At 38.3% G+C, this 26,516-nt stretch overlaps 1 protein-coding gene across 1 annotated transcript in view; it reads right to left on the reverse strand.

The window, feature by feature from the left end:
• LOC127427118 (serine protease HTRA1B-like) overlaps positions 1–26,516 on the reverse strand; it is a 71,668-nt gene that overhangs the window by 21,426 nt on the left and 23,726 nt on the right. The window contains exons 2-3 of the mRNA XM_051674502.1: positions 21,800–21,902; positions 20,123–20,327 (exon numbers count right to left, since the gene is read on the reverse strand). Coding sequence (XP_051530462.1) covers positions 20,123–20,327; positions 21,800–21,902 — 308 coding nt within the window. The remainder of the gene's footprint in view (positions 1–20,122; positions 20,328–21,799; positions 21,903–26,516) is intronic.

The raw sequence follows: 26,516 nt of genomic DNA on the forward strand, positions 1-26,516 counted from the left end.
GGATTATGCAATGCAATATCCGGAAGTGGTGCCTTTATGCAACATCTCAGCACGCAGTGTTGTGGAGGCACTCTTCAAAATTATCTCCCAGGTGGGGATTCCGAAAGAAATCCTCACCGATCAAGTCACAACGTTTATGTCACGTACACTGTGCAAACTTAATGAATTGCTGGGGATTAAATTGATTTGCACCAGCGTTTATCACCTGCAAACTGACGAGCTAGTGGAACGATTCAATCGAGCCCTGAAAAACATGATTCGTAAGTTCGTACACGAGGATGCTAGAAATTGGGACAAATGGCTGGAACCCCTATTATTTGCAGTCAAGGAGGTCCCGCAAGCCTCCACGGGGTTTTCCCCCTTCGAGCTCCTGTATGGACGGCAGCCCCACAGGGTGCTTGATGTCATACGGGAAGCGTAGGAGGAAGGAACTTCCCAGAGCAAAAACTAAATTAAATATGTCCTTGATCTTTGAGCAAAGCTACACACACTGGGTCGGTTGTCACAGCAAAATTTGCTCCAAGCTCAAGAGACACAAAGCCGGCTCTATAATAGGGGTGCCCAGCTACGGGAATTTGCACTGGGAGACAAATTCCTTGTATTAATCCCCACATCGAGCTCAAAATTGCTTGCCAAGTGGCAAGGACCCTTTGAGGTTACACGGCGAGTCTGGGATCTCGATTATGAGGTTAAACGAATGGATAGAGGCGGAGCACGTCAAATCAACCACCTCAACCTCCTTAAATTATGGAGAGAGAGTTTGGCAGGCCGGACATTGCCCGGACCAGAGTCGAGCAGTGGGGGTATGTGGAGCGGGATGTGGTCATGTGTCTGTCATTGGGGAGAGAGGAAGTGGTAAGGGCCATCACCTGGTGATTAGTGATATTAAACACCTGTCTCTCATTTCAGTGACGGCTTAAGGGCTTTAAAAGGCCACCTGAGCGAGGGACAGACAGAGAGAGTTGGTGCCACACACGCACACCCTGAACCATGCTGAAAAGCTGCTTATATGAACTGTTTAATCAACGCTGTGTTTTGTTTAAGTGCTGTAAAGCCAATACCCTATTTGTGAAGCTGAAAAGCAGACTGTGACTTTGAGTTGGGTGAATAAAAAGCTGACTTACCTGGACTGCCACCCCGCTTCCCGCATCCTTCCTATTGGAATCTTTTACAAACGCATTTGCGTTGATTGGTGAAATATGGCTGTCTTCAGTACTTTAAAGTACTTCAGTCTAAGGGAAAAGAGGACACATCCAGCCTTACAATCAGTTTAATTTCTCATCAATCACTAAACCAACACATAAGGCACCATTGATTGTCCTACAGTGAGATTTAATCAGCTTGTGTCGTCTGTTTGAGTGGAAGAGGATTTGACCACGGTTTCATTAAGTCCCTCTAATCTCTTCACAAGTGGATCATTGATGTGAATTTAGAAAGCTTTCTGAGAAAAGAAAGAGAAGTAGCTCTGAGCCAGAGACATGAATGAGTCCAGCTGATGAATCAGATGTTTCAAGGCTGTTTCCACTGTGCAGAACTGGCCTGATTTCAAACTCATCCTCGAAGTTGGTCCAATCTAAACTGATGTTTGTCTCCCAAGTCGGTGATCCTATGAGTCAGTAAGCTCAAAAGCCTTTCATCGATCAAAGAAGAGGTTACACAGAACTGTCATATGTTTTCTTTGAATCCGCTGGTGAACAGCAGGTTGTTGAGCTCCGCACTTGCTTTCACAGTTTGTGGTTCTGTTAATGAACAGACATGATGCTACTTTTCTGTGGAAACTGTAAATAAATCCATCTGACCAAAAGGAAGGCAAGAGCTGAAGATGTTTGGGTATAATTTTAAAATTAATGTTTCCTTTATTAAGGGTTCATAAAGGGGTTCATTAGTGACTGATCAGTCATTTACAAATAATTTACTGTATATGTATTTATAGCAGCATGCATAAATAACTTTAATGCAGTACTTACCAAACAGTGAGCATTTTAACTTACATGTTGTAAATGCTTAACAAATACACTTATTCATGCTTACATTAAGGAAAAACATAAAATGCCCTAATTCACGATTTATATCACAATGCAGCAAAACTAGACTATTACAGTGAGATTAAAAGGAGGGATTATGTCATTGTGTTTATATTCATGTCTGTAATGTCTTGATTCACTTGTATTGTCACTGTTCTTGTCATGCTGATATGAAAAGAATGGTGCTTCTCCAAGTGCTGTCCCAACTTACCTAGTCCTAGTTACCTAAAGTCCTCTGCAAAAACACTTTTCATCTCTTCATGCTCATTCACAGCAGATTAAACCATACTGAACTTTATGTACACAGGTTTTCTAATGTTGGCAACTCTTAATACAGTGTCTCTTAATCTATGGGTCACCACCCAAATTGGGCTGCATAGCCACACATGTTGGGTTGCGATGTATTTGAATAAATATGAAATTATTTCATTAGTAAGAGTAAATGCACTCTGTTCAGTGCTCTCTTCCACGCTATTGTGCTGGCCGGGACTGTCTTTCGGCTGTTTTCCACAATACCATTTGATAGACTCACTCTCTCACCGTGATATCAACTGAGGCAGAGGAGCAGTCAGGTGCGGAGGTGATGTGGCCAACAGGTCACTCAACAACACTGTGCACGCTCGCCAAAACAAAAAGATGAAATAGTATCAGAAAGAGCAAGGCATGCCAAAAAAGCATTATGTAGGCAAGTTCAAGTATATTTGCTTAATAAGTGTTTCTTTTGCCAACTTTAAAAAGTACACTAGCTAGTATATAGACCATTTCATGGATGTAAACAATAAGAAAGGAATTAGAGCACTACTGCGCATGTGTTGCCCTGAAGCATTTCCAGTAGCTGCATTTTTATAACTTAGAGTGTGTACTGTTAGAGTCAAGCTAAAACAGAACAAACAAGATATGTGCAAAAACTGAAAATGAACAAAGAGTTGTCATTATTGCATCCTTTATATAGGGCTCTGAGTCAACACATTTTCTCAAAGAACATCAAACATTTACCTGAAGTGACTTATCCAGACGTGTTGTTGATACTGAGCATCTACGCAAGGAGATGAAATTGTATCGTTGTTTAGATGTTCATAATTAATTCCTCAGTGGAGAGATTAGGAATACTGGATCGCTCCTTTTATAATCAATGAAGCTATTAACGATGTAAGTGCTGGACTTTCAGACAGCGTAAAGTTTTTTTTTTATTATATAAAAACTTTGTTTGTCGGTCTCATTCTTCTGTACTAGCTTTTATACTGTACAAGCTACTGATCTTAGCACTGCGATACTGCAGATATTGTTGACTTTTGTGTGACAAATTGCTTGATGTGTTCCTCATTTGTAAGTTGTTTAGGATAAAAACGTCTGCTAAATGACTAAGTGTAAATACAAATGACTTTATTCATTACATTACATTACAACAGGGGTGATCTATAGTCACTTTTAAAGTCCATAAAGAAATACTCTTCACTTAACTAGCCAGCTAAACTCTACCAATCACCTCTACCTAAATCTTCGATATTGAGTTCATCAAAGTTCACCAAAACTCAAGCTAATTATTTCTGAAAAAGTAACTTCTTCATGAGTCACCTATATGGATTCAAAAGTACGTAAAATGCCAGGCAACCTTCAATAATTATCTTTGAATTCTGGGCAGAATAGGAAGAGGAATGCACTTTCTCTTAGTATGTTTCTGTTAGTCATCTTAGCATCAGTGTTGTGGAGTAGTTGACTAAAAGCAGCGACGCTACTAACTTAACCATGTGTTTCAGTAGCGTGACAGTAGTTTCAGTAGTTCGGCTGTTTTCACTATATAGTGTCACTTTTCCAGTAACGAGCTTCATTTTCCAGCGAGTAGCGCTGTATCATCACAAAACACTTCATTTGTCACATTATATTGTGAACGCATCAATTGAGTTGAGTGAATCAAACACACTTACCTGAAACATCCTCTCTCTCTCTCATGTAGCGCTGGGAAAACTGAATCATTTAAGTGAATCGCTTCTTTCACACAGTTTATGTAATAAACCAGTTAAAAATAAATGATTCTCAAATGTTCTTGATTGATATTATTGAGTCAGTTCTTTCAGACAGTAAATGTAAATGAATCTGTTAAAATAAATATTTCACTTCTATTTAGCATTGGGAACTTCAATTCATTTTTTGTGTGTCGATTCTTTTGGAAGGTTAATGCAAATTAACTATTTCAAATAAATGATTCACTGAATCACTTGAGCCCCACACAGCCTTAAAGGGACTTTACCTTCTTTTCTGAAGTGAAATATTTAGTATTGCTGCTGTTTATCACTATATTTCAATTCAGTTATATAAAATAGTGTGTTTTATAGTTTATTAGTGTATATTAAATATACATTTATGTTCAATTTAATGTTGTCACCCTATTTGTTTAACCATTACTAAAATTAATCATGGTATCACTATAGTAATATTGTACTATGACTGTAGTTTAAGCACTTTAACCTCCTGAGACCCGAGTGTGACTGCTGTGTGCATTTTCCATTTCCCTTTTTGATTTGTAACTAGTAGCACCTAATAAACAATCAACAAAATAAATAAATTCAAGCATGTATTTCCTAAAAATTAATGTCCACATATGTGAACAGCGGGACTAAGTTGTGAAATTTTAAGTTATACCAAGCTATAGAAAGTCAGATTTGTTTCATCAAATATTTTATTATGTGTCCAGGAGTGTTGATTATTCATGTTTTTGAGACGTTATAGACATTACAGCTGATTTTCTATAAAGCTGAATTAATAATTCTGATTAAAAGTAATGCATCATCCAATCACTGCCAACTATATTAAAATCAAATTATACATTATAAATTCTGGATCTGTGTACTGATTATTATTGTCTCATGTCTGTCAAACATGTTGAGTGATCCAAACATCATCTGCAGCCTGAAACTGAACTTTTGATTGGATTTTAGGAGTGAATGCACTTAACTGCATAGAGAGATACAGGATGCACTCTTGCTCCCTATTTAGTGAATGACTTAATCTCCAGTGTGCTGTCTGTCTGCACTGATCTCAGAACAGTTAGAAATGCACCTTATTTTCATCCTAACTCCATATAAAGCCTCTGAAAGCAACATTTTTCAGCTTTTGCATGAACACATTTATTCTCAATGTGAAAATACACATTAAATATATAAGAATGCATTTATTCATGTTAATGAATAGAACCGTATTGTACAGTGATAACAAAATCAAATATAACAACATTTATATTAAAATGAAGTGAAATGACCCACAGATGTGTTAATGTTGAAAAATATTCAAAATAACTAACATGTTTTTTCATCTTTTGAGGGAATAATGTCCCATTTTCCACATATGTGGACATGATGTTTATCAGCGTGCTGACACGTGAAAAATGAACAGATTTTTTAAAGCGGCATATCAACCGAAACTAGAGATGTTACTCTTTACAACCAAACCGGTTTCAATAAAAAAACGTAAAGAGGTTTCTTACCAGAGGCACTTTTGTTGTCACTGTGCCTGTAGGAGCGCTTCACAGAAATAGACGTCATACTGTTGTGTCATATGACAGTACGGCAGAAGTTTAACCCTTAAATGACAGTGTAGAGTCTTGTGAACAGTATTCAAACGGTTTAAATTTAAATTACGTGTTGCGTACAGCAAAGCCAAAATACAACGTCCACTCATGTGGATGCGGGGTCGCACGAGGTTAAGTTAATTTGGGAAGCTTCACCAACATTGGTTAGCATGGCTTTAAAAACTTTGATAATGCAAGTATCATTCTCACAAGCTGTGTTAAACACAGCAGAAAGAAAGAAAAAGAAACAACTAACTTATGTCAGAAATATGCATCTCTATCCTGATAATGCTGATGGTCCAGAGTTAATTTGTAAACACATGTTGGATGAGGAGGCTCATCTGTCAGTACATCAAACTGTGTGTTGAGCTCAAAACCTCCATCTACAGAAAATAGATCCCATCAGAGCTCAAAATCCTCTTCTAAACCCCTGTGTCCTGCTAGAAACCTTTAACAGACTCATCCTGTGCCTTAGCAACAGTAAATCACACTGGTGTGTGGCGAACTGACTGTTCTGAAAGACTTTGGCTCCATGTGTATTGGATGACAGGAACTGTTTTTGCCAATTATAATTTTCATGATTTGAAACACAAGATGGGCAGCTTAAACTGCTCTGATTCATTTGATAGATGTGAAAGCCAAAAAACATTTCCCAAAACATTAGAACCAACTCATCGCCAAAATATATTCCTCAAAAAAGCAGTGGATAAGCAGTGGCCTCAAAAAGTATTTGGACACTTTAAAACACTTAAAACCTAAGTGCATCATTTTTCTCTGTTTAAATAGTTTCTCCTATTCCAGTTTAATATGCAAAGACAACCACAAGTAAACCATTCATTAGTTAATTCCCCAAAAAGTGTAAACGCTGTGTCTCCATGGCACTATAAAACTCACTCTGTGTTGAGCGACCCATCTAGCCAGACACAACAACTCTGATTTGACCCAATTTTGATGCATCTTGCCCCATCATGGAAGAAGAGCGTAATGCTGCTGTCTTGGAAGACAAGACCAAACCCTTTCAAATATGTGCTGAATGACGACTGATGCCCGCCAGACGCTCTTCTCCTAAACACACTGAAGCTCGCCAAGACTCTTTGTATGTCATTTCACTGGCATCATCCTCGAGTGCAAAACTGCCAATATGATTGCTTGAGGACTTGCTTTGTGGTAGGCAGTAACCACTGGAAAAGTACATAAAAAGCATCCAATGGAGAAATAAAACTAGATCAAGACTCCTAGTACAGCTGCTGTTTACCCAAGAAATATTTACCCTAATTTTTATGAGCAATTGGGAGTCAAGCAAGACGTTGAAGGGCTCTCTTTCTTTGCTTTGTTGGTGAAGAGTCAAGAAGATGTGTCCAGGCCCTGAACAAGACTTAAACCAACACCACCCTTTAAAAAAATTGACCCAGATAAAGTCATATTTCCACTAAAGGTCCCTGTGTAGAGCACACTGAATGGAAAGTTTCCTAAAAAATGACTATTCTGTCTTCATTTACTCACGGAGTGAGTAACTTCGGATTGACAGCTTCAGTCAATGTTCATTTTCATTGAATGAAAAAAACATGCCATGAAAGTGAATGGTGTCGGCGACTAACATACTGAAAGAAAGTCATGCGGGTTTGTAACGACATGAAGGTGTGGAAACGATGGGTGAACTACTCCTTTAAGGCAAGTTATGACAGTGCCAGCACGGTCTCTGGAACATGTTGGAGTTGCAATTGAGCAAATTATACTTTTAATGCATTGACGTGAATGAAGGTTTATTGAGGCAGGAAATGCTGCCAGCAGTGCTTCACAAATTACCTTTAAGGGGAATTCCAGACAGAATAATCAGTCCTGAGTTGAATTCTGACATGGAACCAGTCAATAAATTTCAGACTCTGTATGAGAAAGTACAGTGATCCCTAAATGTATCTGGATACTTAAAGCATGTATAAAATGTCTCAATGATTCATATTAGATCAAGTGTCCCAGAACTAACTTCACTTGTCAGAGTCATTTTTCCTCAGTGATTTTAATCAAATAATGTCAAGGTGGTTTCTCATTTCCCCTCAAGTTCACACAGGTGTCCAAGCAGAAGAACTACAGGTGGAGTTCAGCACATTCACATGCAACATGAGACAACATCTGCCCAAGTATTTTATTATATTGTCATTTTGACCAAGATATCTGTTGCTTTATCATTTAAAACCTGACAAACCTTTTTTGTGCATGCTAATGTTGCTTTGTTAATTAAATTTATTCTGACATTATTAGCAACACTGACATAATGCTGATTTAAATTCTTGTAATGCCAGCCAGATCTCATAAAAATTATGACTGTGGCCACATTTTTGCAAAATGACAAAGTGGTTCATTACACATATTGCAGGAGTTCTGAGGTGAAATGTCCACTGTGTGGCGCTAAAAGCGAGTTACATGTTCTCCCAAACAGATCAACTGGGTGAACAGGCTTCGCTTAGTTTGCCTACAAATGATGATGAAATGCAGTGTTGTTTTTGTTCTGCCAATGTGTTCATTTGGTGATATTTCTCCTGTTTGCATACATCTCTGAAATTCTTGACCCAGGAGAACTCGGCTGGTCGAAGAGCATTGATGATTGATTAAAACTAATCGTGGGTGTGGTGTGGAAGCGTTTTTATTTACAATCATGCAAGCCAGCTGAGGAGTTGTTACCTAGGTTACTATCATGAAAATAGATCATTTTGAAGTCACGACAAATGAGTAGAGAGAGATTGGAGTTTTTAAAAATGGAAGAGGCTCCGTGACAAGTTTAATAAATCAAAGAAGCGATACAGCACTAAAAGCAGCGATCCACGGAGAGAAAACCTGCATTATTGGCATTACTTCCATGGCTGAAACACGTGACATCACCCTAAACGAACTAATTTTAAAACAACGTTGCGTATAAATGCTGGCTTCGTTCGCCTAGGGTGCTTTAGTTCGTCCAGGAGAAAAATGTTTGACTTCTTCCATAGTATAAATCAGGCTTCAAGGTTAAAGCTCTATCAAGTTTAAAATAAACAAAACCGACCTCCCTACCCTAAACCTAAACCTAACTGATATTGTCAGAAAAAGCAAATGTGAGATGAAAAACACAAGCACGTCATTTTGTGGTACTTCTATGACACTTTGGGATCAGGTGTGGACTCGTGTGCTCTTCAGGACTCGTACTCCTCTCCTTTACATCACAAGGGCAACACTCTATCAGTCGAGCTACTGCACAATTTGATCACACTCGAACAAGCTTGTAAATGTAGTTGATTATGAAATGCAAACGTTAAAATGAGTCAGGTGCTATAGTAAAAGTGTTTAGATGTCATAAGATAACATTGTGTGAGGAACAGAGTTAAAAGTGTTTATGAATGCCTCTAGTGTTCATCTCACCACGAAACTGACGTGATACGTACAATGAGACATGTAAAAATCATTTTGCAAAAATTGCACGAATAATAATGTGATTCTATGAGGCCAGGTTGTGTAAATACTTCTGCAGAATTGTATTCCATACAGATGTTGCAGATATAAACGTGCACTGAAACACTTTTATCAAGCATTCCATCAGTGTTAAACACAACTATAGACAGCTGTACAGTTTAACTGCTGTTTTGAGACAACATGTTAATGACAGGGGCTTTCCTGAGACTGCAGTAAATTATGAAGCACACAGCATCGTCAGGGCGTTTCTTTAGTTTTCATAGTCTTTTAATAACATGAAGCTACTAATAGCTAAAAAGCCACATCAGTTAAAGTAACCTAAAAACTCAGGGCCAAGAAAAGCAAAGGGCTCAGATTAAAGATATATGGTTAAACATCGCCGATTCCTGTGGTTGCCCAAACACAGTGTGAGCAAGAAATGACTGACTGAACTATAGAGTCTCTCTATACACAAAAAAAGGTTTCAATTTACATTCTTTCCGGAATTTAAATGAGTTAACCTCTTTTGAAACCACTTCATGGAAAAGTAATCACATTACTAATTATTTTACTTTCTAGTTACTTTCTGAAACACCTTTCACATAAGTTTACGTTTTGTTTTACTGCACAACAAATTCAAAATAATGTCTGTATTTCCTCCTTGTTTTCCAGTCAAACATAAAAACTGTCATAAATATGAAAATAATTCATGTTTTAAATGTTTTCTACATATATATTATTTAGATAATGTTTAACCATAGTAAAGTACTTCAAAGTAATTAACTTTATTGACAGTCAGAAACTGTAATCTGATCACAAGAATTTAAAATGTAATGCATTACACTTCTTTCTGACTTAAAAGTAATTCAAATAATGTAACTAATTACTTAATAATCAGATTACACCCAACTTTGATGATCGCTCAATGCATTTGCACCACAGTGCCACCAGTCGCTCATGTAGAGACATCACTGTCAGTTAGTAAAGTTTCCCCAGATCCAGTACATGGTCATAATTCTTGTGTGCAACTATAAATCATAGATATATTTTGCACAAGGACTTGCGTTGAAGAGCTAGTTTGCAACAACACTTTCTTTATTTGCATGAACTCACTGACACCCATCTAACAAATCTGTCCATTTCATCTACAGGCAACATCTGTGGAATAAACATCGTGCACGGGTCTGTCAACAGCAGAAACACACGCAGACATGCACAGACTCAAGCCAAGATGTGCATTGTGATCCAGATCTCTGAGATGGCAGACATACACATGTTGTCAAACAATCACTGATCTTTTGGAGGTATCATGACCCACATATGACTGTAGGAGATCCAGTCCTGACCAGTTCTCCGTTTCTCCTCAGACTGATCTGGCCTGTCGAGACCCGTCTTTAACATTTATCTGATACAAACAGATGCTCAATGAGAAACATGCTTTAACATGCTCCACTGGCATCTGGCTTCTTTTGCATTTCCGCAGGGTTTGCTTTTCTCATCAAAAGTGCAGGCTTTGGCCTGTTTCATACATCTTCCCTTCTGCAGCACGTTAAACCGTGTCTGAACCCGCAAAGTGTGACAGGGACTTCTGTCTTTGACCTGGTTCCTATTTCTGCGCCGGGAAGAATCATCCACAAATGAACTTTCGTGGGTCTAAAATCCTTCTCATAACAGCACATTAAAGCCGGTGTCTCACTAGCCGGTTCAGAACAACAGACTGTTCTGCCTGACTCTTCTGATTTCTGATTTTATTGTCATATATGATTATTTTTGTGTATAAGCATCGCAGTGCCATGTCCCGTCCACTGTGGACAGACAAATTACTTGTTGCTGTAATCGTATTGCGCCACGTCTGGTTAGGACACGGTGACACATACTGATGATGACTGATAAACAGTATTGGATAAGTTACTTAAAGTTATTCGCAACAAATGACTAATTATTTCCCTAAATTTCTCATCAGATAACTGATTATTTAACTGTCACACACCCTTCGCTGTCACAGATACTCAATCACTTGTGCAAATGAACATTAATTCATAATTTAAATGTCAGTATTATTTTAAAAATATGTGAAACCCAAGTAATGTACTTCAAAGTAAATTCCTTAACTGAAAGTCAGTAACCTGATTACAAGGATTTAAAATGTAAGGCATTACACTATTTTTTGTCTTTAAATGTAATAGATTACTCTGAGTAATTACTTTGTAATCAGATTACACCCAACACCCAACATCATATAATGGCAGATAACCAATATGTTGGCAAATATTATAAATATACATTGTTGTGCTTGTTTTTAACATGACATGGCCAACCATTCAAACATAAAACACATGCTACAAAGGGAAGTCACATGATGCATCAAAACATTTTAATGTAAAACTGCTTAGCTATTTGAAACCTAGCATAGATAAACAGCATACTGTTAAAATAAAATAAAAGAAATAATAAATTAAAAAAAGAATAAAAGAATATAAAATAAAAACTTTTAAGATCACTTAAAACAGAAAATTAGGGGGGACATACTGAAGACGCATTTTCAAAATAATGGTTTATTTTGTCAACATTTAGAGGAACATTAGCATATAGATGACCTCAAAGCTAAGAGACATGCACGAACAGCCACAAGCAAACATTTTATTTCAAGGGGTCCTTAATATGTGAAACAGGCCAAAGTCTACACAGCAAGGCCAAAGAGTTCAGTCAGGCTGTTTTTGTAAGTTAAATGATGTTGATTTGCAATGTTCCCTCTGTTTTAGAGAGGACCTGGCTAATTTGGTGGGAATACAAACAAGGGTCAGATTAGATCAAGAAACCCTGAGAATGAACAGGTGCAAGTGCAGAAATTATGGCAGAACTGGTTTTGAAGACAGAGGATCCATTGACAGCCACTTTGACATTGCAAATGACCTGTAAGGAGTTTAGAACTGATTTGTGTGCAAAAATAACCAAACAAACAAACATGGTGGGAGCTGTACCAACCCTCAACCCCAAATTAAACAACCGCTTGAGTGTTCGCCACCTCTGTTCCATCAAATTATTTGAAAAAACTATGAAGAATTTGCATTTTTCACTGTGCCGATAAAGACATCAACAACTTAAACAAACTGGCATCCAAGCAGAATATGAGAGAGTTACACAATCTAAATGATTCACATTGAGGCAGTGACTAAGCAGAAGCTCAGCCAGAGAGGCAGGGGGAGAATTACAGCAACGTGGCACTGCTGCCTGCCAGCACAAGAGCCTATTATCCTCACCAATCACTAACAAACTCTAATGCAACACATATTGTTAAGTAAGTCTGAAGTCATTTGCAGTATTGGGCTTTCTGGTTTAATTAAAATCCATCGAGGCTCACTGTTTCATTCTGATGCAGGCCCAGTTATATCTTAAACGAATAGTTCACCCAAAAATGAAAATTCTCTCATCATTTACTCATCCTCATGCCATCCCAGATGTGTATGACTTTCTTTCTTCAGTAGAACACAAATTAAGATTTTTAGAAGAATATTTCAGCTCTGTAGGTCCATACAATGCAAGTGAATGGTTACCAGCACTTGCAGTATAAAAGTAATCCATACGACTCCAGTGGTTTCATCCATATCTTCAAAAGCGATCAAATCTGTTTTGGGTGAGAACAGACCAACATATAACTCTTTTTTCACTGTACATCTTGCAATTGCAGTCTCTAGGCACAATCATTATTTCAAGCCAATTACACTTCCTAGCACCATCAAGTGCTCTGCGCATGTGTCAAGCACTAGAAAGTGAAATCAAGCTTGAAATGATGATCGCCAAAGAGACTGCTGATGTCAAGATTTATAGTGAAAAAGGAGTTTTCCAAAACCAACTGTACCACTTCAGAAGATATGGATTAAACCACTGGAGTCTTATGGATTACTTTTATGTTGCCTTTATGTGCTTTCTGGAGGTTCAAAATTTTGGTCACCATTCACTTGCATTGTATGGACCTACAGAGCTGAAATATTCTTCTAAAAATCTTCATTTGTGTATATCTTACATAAATAATTTTTCAGTATTCCACCCCTTGCGTAACATTGCATTCTCACCTATGTTGATGATGTGTCCATGAAAGTTTTAAACTATATTCAGTTACACTTTATTTTAAAGGAATATTCTGGGTCCAATTAAAGTTAAGCTCAATCAACAGCATTTGTGGTAGGCTATAATGTTGATTACCACAAAATTTGTTTCGATTCATCCCTCCTTTTCTTATAAAAAAAAACAGTGAGCAGCGTCGGCTGGTAAGAGGAGGAAAGGGAGGCTGATCCTCCTCAAAAATATATTCAAAATGAACCTACTAACATACACAACACAGATGCCTTTAATGGAAAAATATGTTTATCTATTTATTTGTCTTTCATGTGCGGTAGCAAGGTGAGTTTAAATTACTGTATGAATACCAGAGGAGGCTGATGGCAGAAAGACATCAAACATCATCTGGTTCTGTTCAAACAGCATCCAAAAAAATGACATTTGCTCCTTCTGCTTTCATAACCAATCATTATCAGATGTAATACATTCAAGCTAATCAGCTTTCAGTATTACATTTATGTTTTATTTATGATCATGATTTCATTTACATTTATGCTTCATCAAGCATAGTTTCAAGTCATCTGTTCTATTCGTGTCACGAATTGCAGAGGCCGGACCCAAACGAAGAGTGCAAACAAAGGGTTTTATTAATACAAAAAATAAACAAAACCAAACACAAACTACCCCGTAGTGGAAAAACACAGTCCAGGGCGGCAAGCACACAGACGGGCTGGGCTGGAGCAAAAACGAGGAGAACACAAGACCGACAGGAACTGACAGGACGAGAGAACAAGACTAACTGGCACAGGACAGCACACACGAGGAGACTAAAATAGGGAGAGAAATCAACAGGTTAACAGGCAGTGGTATGACACAAGACTGAGAGACACGAGGCAAAACAGATACAAAACAAAGCCACATGCTCTCACAAAACACAAACACCCGAATGGCACGAGCGCATTTCGCCAAGACAATAAGGTAACATGCGCCCATGCCAACCGACAGACAGGACGAGAGAATGCGAGCAACGCCAACAAAGCAATGCCATGCACTCTCACACTAGACAAAGTCTGAGAGTACATTGCGAGGCAAACACCACGCAATGCATGCAACAGGTGACAAAACGAGACAAGACACCTGTGCGAGAGTTCGGCCACATATAAAACAGACATCTAAGACAGAAGTGACTGAACCCCAGCACAACATGAAGACGGCTCATGACCCGGACATGCAGAGCAAAACGAGCGAAATGCAAAGCGCGCCCGCGAGAGACAGACACAAACAATTGACGCGAGTGTATGCCGCCAAGGTGACATAAGAGCAATGCACTCACGCCAATAAAAGACAAGACATGGAGCATGAGTGTCCGGATCCCGACACCAGAACCGAAACCGAACCAGACAGCTGCGCTCACACAGAGACAAAAACGAAACACAACACACACACAGAACAAGAGTGTCAGGATCCTGTCACAACAAAACACAGACTGTCAAAATGACAGGATCCTGACAGTTCGTTTGTTGTATTTACAAGTGCTGAGAGATTATAACACAACAGTAGTTATCAAGACTATTTTAAGATATCAGGGAGAGGAAATCATCTGTGTACGAGAGCTTAATTACCAGCAAAAAACATACCATTAAACATGATATTTAGACCCGCTGCAATCTTTTATTGGTTTGATCTTTCAATACGAATTTAAATCATTGCCTCCTTGAAAAATTCCGCTATGGACCGCCACTGTCAGTGAGTCACTTACAATGGAAGTCAATGGGACCAATCAGTAAATGTGAAAATACTCACTGTATAGACACAAGACATAAACAATATGTGTGTTAACATGATTTTACTGTGATAAAATCACTTACTAACCACATCTGTGTAAAGTTGTATTCAATTTGACTACTTTGTTGTCATGACGTTGTAACGCCTTAAACCCTAAAACCCTAAAATGACAATTTAATCTTTAGAACTCAAATAATACATGAGTTTTAACAGAAGAATGAATTTAAGTGCTTTTATAAAATTATAATCTTCACATTTCAATCTTTAAACCCTCTAAAAATTGGCCCCATTGACCTCCATTGTGAGTGCCACGACTGTAAGCCAGTAGCCCCGTTCACACGTGCAACCACATAAATTACAGGAAAATTGTTGGGTTGCCTTTACTGTTAAATATACCACATGTGCTGTTCACACATACCATCAGTATGGAAATTTATAGGTAATGTATAACTTCTCATTTAAGAGAAATTTCCAGAGCAAAATTTCCAGTATTTTCAAAAAGGTCATGTTCACACTGAATGTGATATATTGCCACATATTGCAATGTGACCCAGACCAAGCCTGTTGGAGGGTTTTCGAATGGACACTCGAGAAAATACCACTACTGTTTGTAATTGGCCAAGTGGGCATGGTTTTTGATCAATGCTGATAACCTTCAACTGGCTGATATATTGATATATTCCTAGTATTCCGAAAATAAACAGGGTCAGTTTTGAGTTCAAGTTGACTTTAAAGATATAACCATGAATTCATAAGTATTGTATTGTTTTTAAATTGTGCTCACAATTATTCATTAGAACAAACATTAGGGACAGTCGATATTTTACATTGGTGTGTATAAATGGGTATAGTTTACGTATATGTGATTTTCCCACTGTACTCCCAGAAATGTTGAATTCTTTCCACTGTGTTGACTTGTTTTTGGGCTCCATCCTATGACGTCTGTTATCCTGGTCTGTTCCATACACCCATCACAACGGCGCTGATGCGTTTACATGAGCACATTAAGCCGAGTTCTCCGAGAGAAACCTAGGTGTGTTAAACCGTTTTCTCTTAATCAGCGTTCTTGTTTATATGACGTTTCAGAATGCCACTTTCTGATAAAACCCTGGAATAGACCGTTTTCTTAAGTGCATGTAAACGTGGTCATTATGAATGCATTATAATGCATTCTAATTAAATCCCTGTGTCTGATGTCTTCATAGTTAACTATCTAATTCTTACAACCTAAAATTTATAACACAAAGCTCCTCATATAATGTACACCAAAGCCACACTATCCTCTTAACTTGTGTCCAGTCTGTGTGTGCATTTCAACAATGCTTATCACCATCTGTGTCTCTTCCTGATCAGAAACACATGCCAAGGAAAGCATATTTCAGACATGTGTTTCTTTAGACCGGTGCTTCACAACTGCTTTTATTTCAGAACCCAGTTTTTACAGAGGACATCAACTCAGTGCCAAAACTGATTATCATAAAAAAAGTAACAAAAATGTCTTTCAATTTTTTTTTTGAATTGTATTAATAGCACCATGAACTGCACAGCCCCAACAATATGCAAAAAGAATAACATGACCTATAGGCTCAATAGAAAATCTTGATCATTTTTGTTTCTAAATGTTCATGGTTTCAAGTTCGTGGCTGCCAGTAATTCACATCATCATAAAACTGTGGTCTGCACAAACCATTTTCTCATCAGAGCAAGTAAACCCAAGAAAGTAGAGTTTGTATGAAATGGTGAAATAATAAGATATTGAACGACTTCCCATAGAGACTGACCAATCAACAAACAGAACTTCAAATCGAGAGAATACAGGCATCAAATTTTAACTAGACTCATATCCAATACTTTATTTTAAGAAACGTCTGTGAACAAAATTTGGTTACTCATTATCATATTTATTTATGCAATACAAATGACTGATGTCTGTCAATAACCTGTAATACACTTCCCTCATCTTGTTCCATACCCTGATGTTTTCTTTCTTCCATGGTTCACAACAGTGATTTTCCTATTATAATCATGGTCAGGTTTGGGGTTTGGGAGAGGGTTAAACCTGCAAATAATTGTAATAACATCATTCGTTGGTTTGTTTATTTTTGTCTATGGGAGTCAACTTGTATGCTTTCTTACGATTTTGCCATCTCGTTCCATAAATATGACTTGTCTTGAGACCAGGTGGATAAACCTACATTTGATGTACGTATTTTCTTTTGCATTTTATGGTTTTCAAGGATCACACACAACATGTCCATGTTGCCATTCTCTAGCTTGGCTGGATGTTTATTTGCACTTTATTATTTGCATTTAGCATTGTTTTGTTTTTTACCTGCTGTCTGATCAGAACAGACCTGCAACCCATTTTTGAAACCCACCAGTTGATTCAGAATTCATTGCTGAAAACGTTTCATCCAAGAAATAATCTCAGATGTTCACATTAAACACAGTCAAGGCCAATCATCTATCGCTCTACAGTGACTGACTGAAACTCCATTCAAAAACATATGGTTGTGTACTGCATACAGAGGAATCCTACCTGAATGGAAAACCTAATTTGAAACACTCTACATACGAGTTGGCACACGACTCTCAATTGATTTCAATAGAATTTGGGATTAGCATGTTGCTAATCTAACAATGCAATTCTCTAATAAGCATACAAATACACAACACACACAAAAATGTATATTTTGGATCAAATTGTAAATTGTTAATTACACTGAACTAATTTTATTTATATTTTCCGTATTTTTAAGTACATTTATCTTGCTTTGTCATGTTTATTCACTGAGCTCATTGCAGTGCATCATGGGATAGTCTTTTCCACAAAAGATACATGCAGTGTGGACAAAGACGTTATCTTAGTACACCTGTGATTGCAGAATTTATTGCTGCCTAACACTTTGAACTTTTTAATGCGCCTTAAAATACTGCCTATGTAGGCAGCTCACGAAGGTTTTTAACTGAGCGAGAGTCTCTTTACAGGTGTTGCATCAGATACTAGGGCTGGGTAATGATACAGATTTCCCGATTCAATTCGATTCCAATTCACAAGCTCTCGATTCAATTTGATTCTGATTCGATTAGATTCAATATCGATTCATATGGGATTATTTCAGTTATAATGTTCCTTTTGCTTACATAGAAAATAAATTCTTTTCCAGCTAATGCTGTTAATTATACAGAGGACCTTTTAACAGGGTACATTAGAAAAAATTTAATTTGACTAATTAATTGTATTACTTTTTCATCATTTTGGTTACATTTTGGTTTTTTAAAAATGAGCAAATAAATGTATTCAATCAATAAGTAAGATATTATATTTCATATACAGGTGCATCTCAATAAATTAGAATGTCGTGGAAAAGTTGATTTATTTCAGTAATTCAACTCAAATTGTGAAACTCATGTATTATATAAATTCAATGCACACAGACTGAAGTAGTTTAAGTCTTTGGTTCTTTTAATTGTGATGATTTTGGCTCACATTTAACAAAAACCCACCAATTCACTATCTCAAAAAATTAGAATATGATGACATGCCAATCAGCTAATCAACTCAAAACACCTGCAAAGGTTTCCTGAGCCTTCAAAATGGTCTCTCAGTTTGGTTCACTAGGCTACACAATCATGGGGAAGACTGCTGATCTGACAGTTGTCCAGAAGACAATCATTGACACCCTTCACAAGGAGGGTAAGCCACAAACATTCATTGCCAAAGAAGCTGGCTGTTCACAGAGTGCTGTATCCAAGCATGTTAACAGAAAGTTGAGTGGAAGGAAAAAGTGTGGAAGAAAAAGATGCACAACCAACTGAGAGAACCGCAGCCTTATGATTGTCAAGCAAAATCGATTCAAGAATTTGGGTGAACTTCACAAGGAATGGACTGAGGCTGGGGTCAAGGCATCAAGAGCCACCACACACAGACGTGTCAAGGAATTTGGCTACAGTTGTCGTATTCCTCTTGTTAAGCCACTCCTGAACCACAGACAACGTCAGAGGCGTCTTACCTGGGCTAAGGAGAAGAAGAACTGGACTGTTGCCCAGTGGTCCAAAGTCCTCTTTTCAGATGAGAGCAAGTTTTGTATTTCATTTGGAAACCAAGGTCCTAGAGTCTGGAGGAAGGGTGGAGAAGCTCATAGCCCAAGTTGCTTGAAGTCCAGTGTTAAGTTTCCACAGTCTGTGATGATTTGGGGTGCAATGTCATCTGCTGGTGTTGGTTTATTGTGTTTTTTGAAAACCAAAGTCACTGCACCCGTTTACCAAGACATTTTGGAGCACTTCATGCTTCCTTCTGCTGACCAGCTTTTTAAAGATGCTGATTTCATTTTCCAGCAGGATTTGGCACCTGCCCACACTGCCAAAAGTACCAAAAGTTGGTTAAATGACCATGGTGTTGGTGTGCTTGACTGGCCAGCAAACTCACCAGACCTGAACCCCATAGAGAATCTATGGGGTATTATCAAGAGGAAAATGAGAAACAAGAGACCAAAAAATGCAGATGAGCTGAAGGCCACTGTCAAAGAAACCTGGGCTTCCATACCACCTCAGCAGTGCCACAAACTGATCACCTCCATGCCACGCCGAATTGAGGCAGTAATTAAAGCAAAAGGAGCCCCTACCAAGTATTGAGTACAAATACAGTAAATGAACATACTTTCCAGAAGGCCAACAATTCACTAAAAATGTTTTTTTTTATTGGTCTATTTGAGATAGTGAATTGGTGGGTTTTTGTTAAATGTGAGCCAAAATCATCACAATTAAAAGAACCAAAGACTTAAACTACTTCAGTCTGTGTGCATTGAATTTATTTAATACACGAGTTTCACAATTTGAGTTGAATTACTGAAATAAATGAACTTTTCCACGACATTCTAATGTATTGAGATGCACCTGTATTATTTTTGTTACATATTTATTGTTAAATTGCATAATTTGCAACTATTTACAAGTATTTACATTGATTTGTTGAACACATGCTAAAACCGGTACGGTCTCTTTAACAAAAAAAGGCATTTCTGTCAAAAGCATCTGTAAATGCATGTTAACTAGAGAGGACTCAAAGGGCTTTCTCTCATTTGTGCGATTGCATGATTAGAATTAAATGTTTTTTTGTAGTTGTTTCTGATCAACAACTGACTGTAGAGAACAGAAAGGGTATTAAGGATCGATATCGAGATAAAGATCGCAATTAATCGGAAAAACAATATTTTTACCCACCCCATCAGATACTCTGATATTTGAGTGAGAATCAGCTTTTACTCACTGGAGCGTCTATCTTGATGAGGGCGATATCGGCTTTCTCATCCACGTCTTTGATCTTGGCATCATAAGTGGCGCCAGTCTTCAGCTCGACCTTCACCCGGTGTTTGTTGGCCACCACATGAGCATTGGTCACAATCAGACCATCTTCAGACACCACAAAACCAGAGCCGCTGGCTACTGCCACCTCACGCTTAGAGAAGACCATCCTGACAAAAGAAAGAAGAAGTTTTTGAAGAAGCCAAGGAATCAGTATGGTAGTTTTGTGAATTTTAGTCTATGTTCGTAAGCTTCGAGGTCATATATATGTTAGTGGCAGTGTTTAACCATAAAGGCAATTGGCTATTTGGAAAACGCCCTTCGATATGTCCTACTCCAACTCCCTGTTTCAAGAGAAAATACAGTACATCTCCTCTCCCAGTATATCGACATTCCACAGAGGAACAGCAAAGGATGATTGAATGTTTCCCAGTTAGACCTTAAAGCAAGGAAAATTATTTGCAGAAAGCAGGATTGTGGTCATGCAGATTTTTCACCACAGTGCACAATTTTAGCAGTTGGAAAACTCGACTCCTCTCCAAAAAATGCCTTACGCAACAAGAAACAACTTGATCCAGATATCGTGATATTTCTGAGATCTGTTTGTTCTGTCAGATTCTGAATAAAAACCATTTGTCTTAGAATGCAGCTGCCAATATAGGCAGTAGACAGCAACGAAGCTCACTGTGGCCATGCTCAGAATTAGGATATCCGGGACATCCCATATTTTGTCCAAAATTAAACCACCCCATACAGGACGCCTTTTGTTCCATACTTTTGTGGTGAGACGCTCGAGGGCCAGTGTAGCACCCCCCAGTCGGATGGCTAAATGCTTGAGGCTGACCCCCGTCCCATATTGAAGCACTCAAAATGCTCAAGCGTCCTGTATTCACATGGCGAAAAGTTGGCAACCCCATTCAGAATACAGTACTAACTTACAAGCTACTGCACATAATGTAGTTCTGTTAGAAAAAGTACAAAAAACGGCATTATGTGAAGACTCGCTGGCCAACTCAGTGAAAGTATGCTCAGAAAGCGCGTCCCTCTGCTCTACCTGCAGGTTCCCGTAATCATCTTAATAAGCGGGCACCACTGTTTTCGCCACGTCTAGCTGAACCGTGTATTTTTAAACTGCTGTTAGCTTGACCAGACACACCATAACCATTGTGGAAATAAAAATTGCAAAAATTCTGCATATTTAATTACATTTATGTAAAAATGTCTTTAATTGTGACTGATCAAATAATGAGACAAAAAGAGAAATAGTGGCTGTGATTACTTACGGCTCTGTTGTTCACTACTCATTTTGGCAAATATATTGTAGTAGGTCATCCGGGTATCCCATTCATACAGAAAATTCAGTAGAATGGCAGTATATTATTCCTAACTTAGCCTCTGTTAAAATCTGACTGGTTGATAGGAATTTTGTTCCAGATCACACTTACATGCCACAGAAGTAATCTGATATTGATCATAGAGCTTATCAAAAGACGAAAATACTGAGGGAGTATCTATTTTTGTCCAGCATTGCCTCATAAAGATGTCAGATAAAATGGTAAAAAGAAGCAGAATGATGTTGTGTTAAAGGTGGCGTGAGTCAGTAAGTGTTGGAGTGTGTGATTCAGTAGAATGGAAGTCATACTTGCGGAACAGCTCGATGTGAACAACAGCAGGAGCGATCTTCTCCACAACATCAGCGATGAAGTTATATCTGTGACGAAGACTGTCGGGATTCTCCTCATGACCTGGACAACATGTCAAACAAAAACAGTCACATCAAAGGTATAAGAACAGCTGATGTGAAATACTTTTGTAAAGTTGACATGTCCTGCAGTTTGAATTGCTTAAATGCTTAAGCTTTAGAGACCCAAGCATAGATATTGAGTGACAAAGAAAACTTCTCATCTTTTAACCTCGTGCGACCCCTTGTCCACATGTGTGGACATTGTATTTTAGCTTCGTTATACGCAACACATAATATAAATGAATTAAAACTGGCTGAATACTGTTCACAAGACTCTACACTGTCATTTAAGGGTTAAACTTCTGCCGCATCACATCACGTGACACAACAGCATAACGTCGATTTCTGTGAAGCGCTCCTACAGGCACAGTGCCAACAAAAGTGCCTCTGGTAAGAAACCTCTTTACGTTTTTTTATTGAAACCGGTTTGGTTGTAAAGAGTAACATCTCTAGTTTCGGTTGATATGCCGCTTTAAATAATCCGTTCATTTTTTACGTGTCAGCGCGCTGATAAACATCATGTCCACATATGTGGAAAATGGGACATTATTCCCTCAAAAGATGAAAAAACATGTTAGTTATTTTGAATATTTTTCAACATTAACACATCTGTGGGTCATTTCACTTCATTTTAATATAAATGTTGTTATATTTGATTTTGTTATCACTGTACAATACGGTTCTATTCATTAACATGAATAAATGCATTCTTATATATTTAATGTGTATTTTCACATTGAGAATAAATGTGTTCATGCAAAAGCTGAAAAATGTTGCTTTCAGAGGATTTATATGGAGTTAGGATGAAAATAAGGTGCATTTCTAACTGATCTGAGATCAGTGCAGAGAGACAGCACACTGGAGGTTAAGTCATTCACTAAATAGGGAGCGCAAGTGCATCCTGTATCTCTCTATGCAGTTAAGTGCATTCACTCTTAAAATCCAATCAAAAGTTCAGTTTCAGGCTGCAGATGATGTTTGGATCACTCAACATGTTTGACAGACATGAGACAATAATAATCAGTACACAGATTCAGAATTTATAATGTATAATTTGATTTTAATATAGTTGGCAGTGATTGGATGATGCATTACTTTTAATCAGAATTATTAATTCAGCTTTATAGAAAATCAGCTGTAATGTCTATAACGTCTCAAAAACATGAATAATCAACACTCCTGGACACATAATAAAATATTTGATGAAATAAATCTGACTTTCTATAGCTTGGTATAACTTAAAATTTCACAACTTAGTCCCGCTGTTCACATATGTGGACATTAATTTTTAGGAAATACATGCTTGAATTTATTTATTTTGTTGATTGTTTATTAGGTGCTACTAGTTACAAATCAAAAAGGGAAATGGAAAATACACACAGCAGTCACACTCGGGTCTCAGGAGGTTAAAGTGTTTTTAGGAAGCCGCTGGTTATAAAAATTCAGATTTTTAAGCACATTTTGTTTTGGGGTGAGTTTTGGGAAAACGCTGCAAAATTGCAAGGCTGTGCATTTAGGGCTACAAAATTTTACAACTGTTTTTTAGACAGTAAGTGAAAGTTCTCAATTCACACAATTCAACACAAATATAAGACAAATGATGTATGACAAGCAGTAAAGGTCAGTTCACAGTTAAGAAATTTGACTATTTAAAACTAATAAGGATATATTTTATAATCAATATATAATCAAAATAATAATAAAAAAATCCTTCTCTATTTAATGTAGTAAATTTTATATCTCATAAATGCCATAAAACAACTATTTTATTTTAGAAATATTTGTAATAGTTAATGTATGATTTAATGAATAGGTTCTATTGTGTGATTCTAGAAAAAGTTTGACCGCTGATGCCCAGAGTTGAATCTTCACATCACTTCAAAAAATGCATCAAATTTCTGAAAGTTATTTTCAGGTAATGTAAACATCAGTACATCAGTAAACACCTTGTGAATTAAAGCTACACTATGTAACTTTAGTTCCTCTAGCGGTTAAAAAATAAAACTGCATGTGTCTTGCGGAAGGACATTGTTTTGGTAATGATGTAAGTCGTGCTTCGGCTCTGCTCCTCTGCACGGTTGAATGTGGTTCGAGGCATCGGTGTACACATGAATACAGGACATCATATCAGAGCGAATGCACAAATAAATAACGAAAGAAAGAAAAAGACGGATATCCGAAAACTTGTCGTCTGAGCAGATGAGTGCCATATAAGACATGTTGTTGTTTTCACTTATTGGAAACATTGATGTTTTGAAAGAAATTATGTTACAAAAGTTAGGCAATGTTCGATAACATTAGACATAACGATTGCTAGTCTGATAAGGTCAAATGTTGTAAAGTTTTTAAAACTGCAGGATATTCTGGCCAAATAGATCATGGTAGTAACTAATTTATAGATTGTCATTGTTACCAACCAGTGGTCAACATAATTTCAAGACTCACATGTCCTTGGCAAGACTAGAACTAAAGGATTTATTTATATAAATTATTGCCATTATAAAGAAAAATACACACGTGTGCTAGCAAGTGAAAAGTTCTGCACCAATTACAGTATAATTATTGTATTTCACTACACACACAAACGTGTGTTGCTTTCCCTTTGTGCTTGTAGACTCTGTTCGGGGTTTCTTTGTTTTTACAGGTTTGCCGTTTTTAATGATCCATGCTCAATGTTTCTTGTTCGTTGTGGCAACAAACTTTCAGCTTCAGGTAAACCACACGCACGCTACAGTAGCCAGATCTTATTTTCTCTATGGATATGACGTCAACACACATGGTCGAATGACATATGTATGCAATTTCCCGTGAAATCCGTCCCGACAGCTCTAAAATATAAATCATTATTATATGTTTATCAAAGTGTATTTGTAAGTAAAGACATGGTTTGGAAGATGGATTTCTTTTGCACTCTCTCATTAATAACATTTTGTTATTTTTTAACACAAAAAAAAGATACATAGTGCAGCTTTAAGAAAAAAAATATTAAAAGGGAAAATATATACTAGGAAATTTGCTGGGAGAAAAAGTGTTAGCAATTAGGGCAACAAGCTTTTTTTCCCTTTTTGTGTGACTTTAGCAAGCTCTGACAGTTAATATGCAATTTTTTCCACCAAAACTGTTACAGTTCAGAGTGTCACCTATTGTTATGTGCAGTTCCCTATCTGTCACTCACTCGACGTTGTGTCGATGTAGTGACACTAGGGGTCACTCTTGGGAGCCCCAAACACCTCTGATCTTTTTTTAAAGGGCCAATGAGAATTGGAATTTGCATGCCACTCCCCCGGACATACGGGTATAAAAGGAGCTGGTATGCAACCACTCATTCAGATTTTCTCTTCGGAGCCGAGCGGTTCTATTCATTGAGCTGAAATCATCCGCCGAGTTCATTCACCTCTCTCTGCTGGATCTTACGGTGCATTTCAGCGGATTCTCCCCCTCTGCATCTGTAGTTTGCAGAGAACGCCCCTGGGCGCTTCGGCAGAACATTTAAAAGAGTATATTCTAATAGAGTATATTTTCTTTCTGAAAGAGCGGCACACACGGAACATCTTTTTAAAGACGCATCTTTTTAAAGATACCTTTCCGTTTGTGTGTTATTCCTGGTTGCGTTCGTTATCTCTCTGCTTCCGATGGCCACGATCGCTGTCTTACGTGTCTGGCCGCTGCCCACGCGGAGACATTGTTCGTGGATGGATCATGTCCTCATTGGAGTCAGCTGAGTTCAAGGCACTCTCTTTGAAGACTGCCCTCCTGACTGCGCTCACTTCCATCAAGAGGGTAGGGGACCTGTAGGCGTTCTCTGTCAGTGAATCGTGCCTGGAGTTCGGTCCAAGTTACTCTCACGTGATCCTGAGACCCCGACCGGGCAATGTGTCCAAGGTTCCCACGACCCCTTTTAGGGATCAGGTGGTGAACCTGCAAGTGCTGCCCCAGGAGGAGGCAGACCCAGCCCTGGCGTTGCTGTGTCTGGTGCAAGCTTTATGCATCTATATGGATTGCACGCAGAGCTTTAGAAGCTCCAAGCAGCTCTTTGTCTGCTTTGGTGGAGAGCGGAAAGGAAGCGCTGTCTCTAAACAGAGGATCGCCCACTGGGTCATTGATGCCATCACGATGGCATATCAGGCTCAGGACATGCCACCCCCTGCAGGGTTACGAGCCCACTCTACCAGGAGTGTGGTGGCCTCCTGGGCCCTGGCCAGTGGCATCTCTTTGGCAGATATCTGCAGAGCAGCAGGCTGGGCAGCACCCAACACCTTTACGAGATTCTACAATCTCAGGGTTGAGCCGGTCTCGTCCCAAGTAGTGGCAGGCACAAGCAGGTAAGTTCCGGGACAACTGGCTGGGTGTACCGCTTGTGCATAGCGCCTTTCCCCTCCCTTGAGGGGAAGACGTGCGCTCTTGACTCCCATTATTGTTCACAGACTGTGATCCCTGTTTGACTTTCCTCTTTAGCCCTGTGGCAGTTGAGTTTGCGGAGAAACTCGCTGCAGGCTCAGTAAGTGTGCTAATGAGGCCCTGTACTGAGGTAGGTGCTCCGCATGTGCTGGTTCCCCCGAAGGCAACCCCATGTGATATTTTCCGTCACTGGACTCAGCACGGCCTTGGGCAGGGG

This window comes from Myxocyprinus asiaticus, chromosome 36, assembly GCF_019703515.2.
Source record: "Myxocyprinus asiaticus isolate MX2 ecotype Aquarium Trade chromosome 36, UBuf_Myxa_2, whole genome shotgun sequence".
NCBI lineage: Eukaryota > Metazoa > Chordata > Actinopteri > Cypriniformes > Catostomidae > Myxocyprinus > Myxocyprinus asiaticus.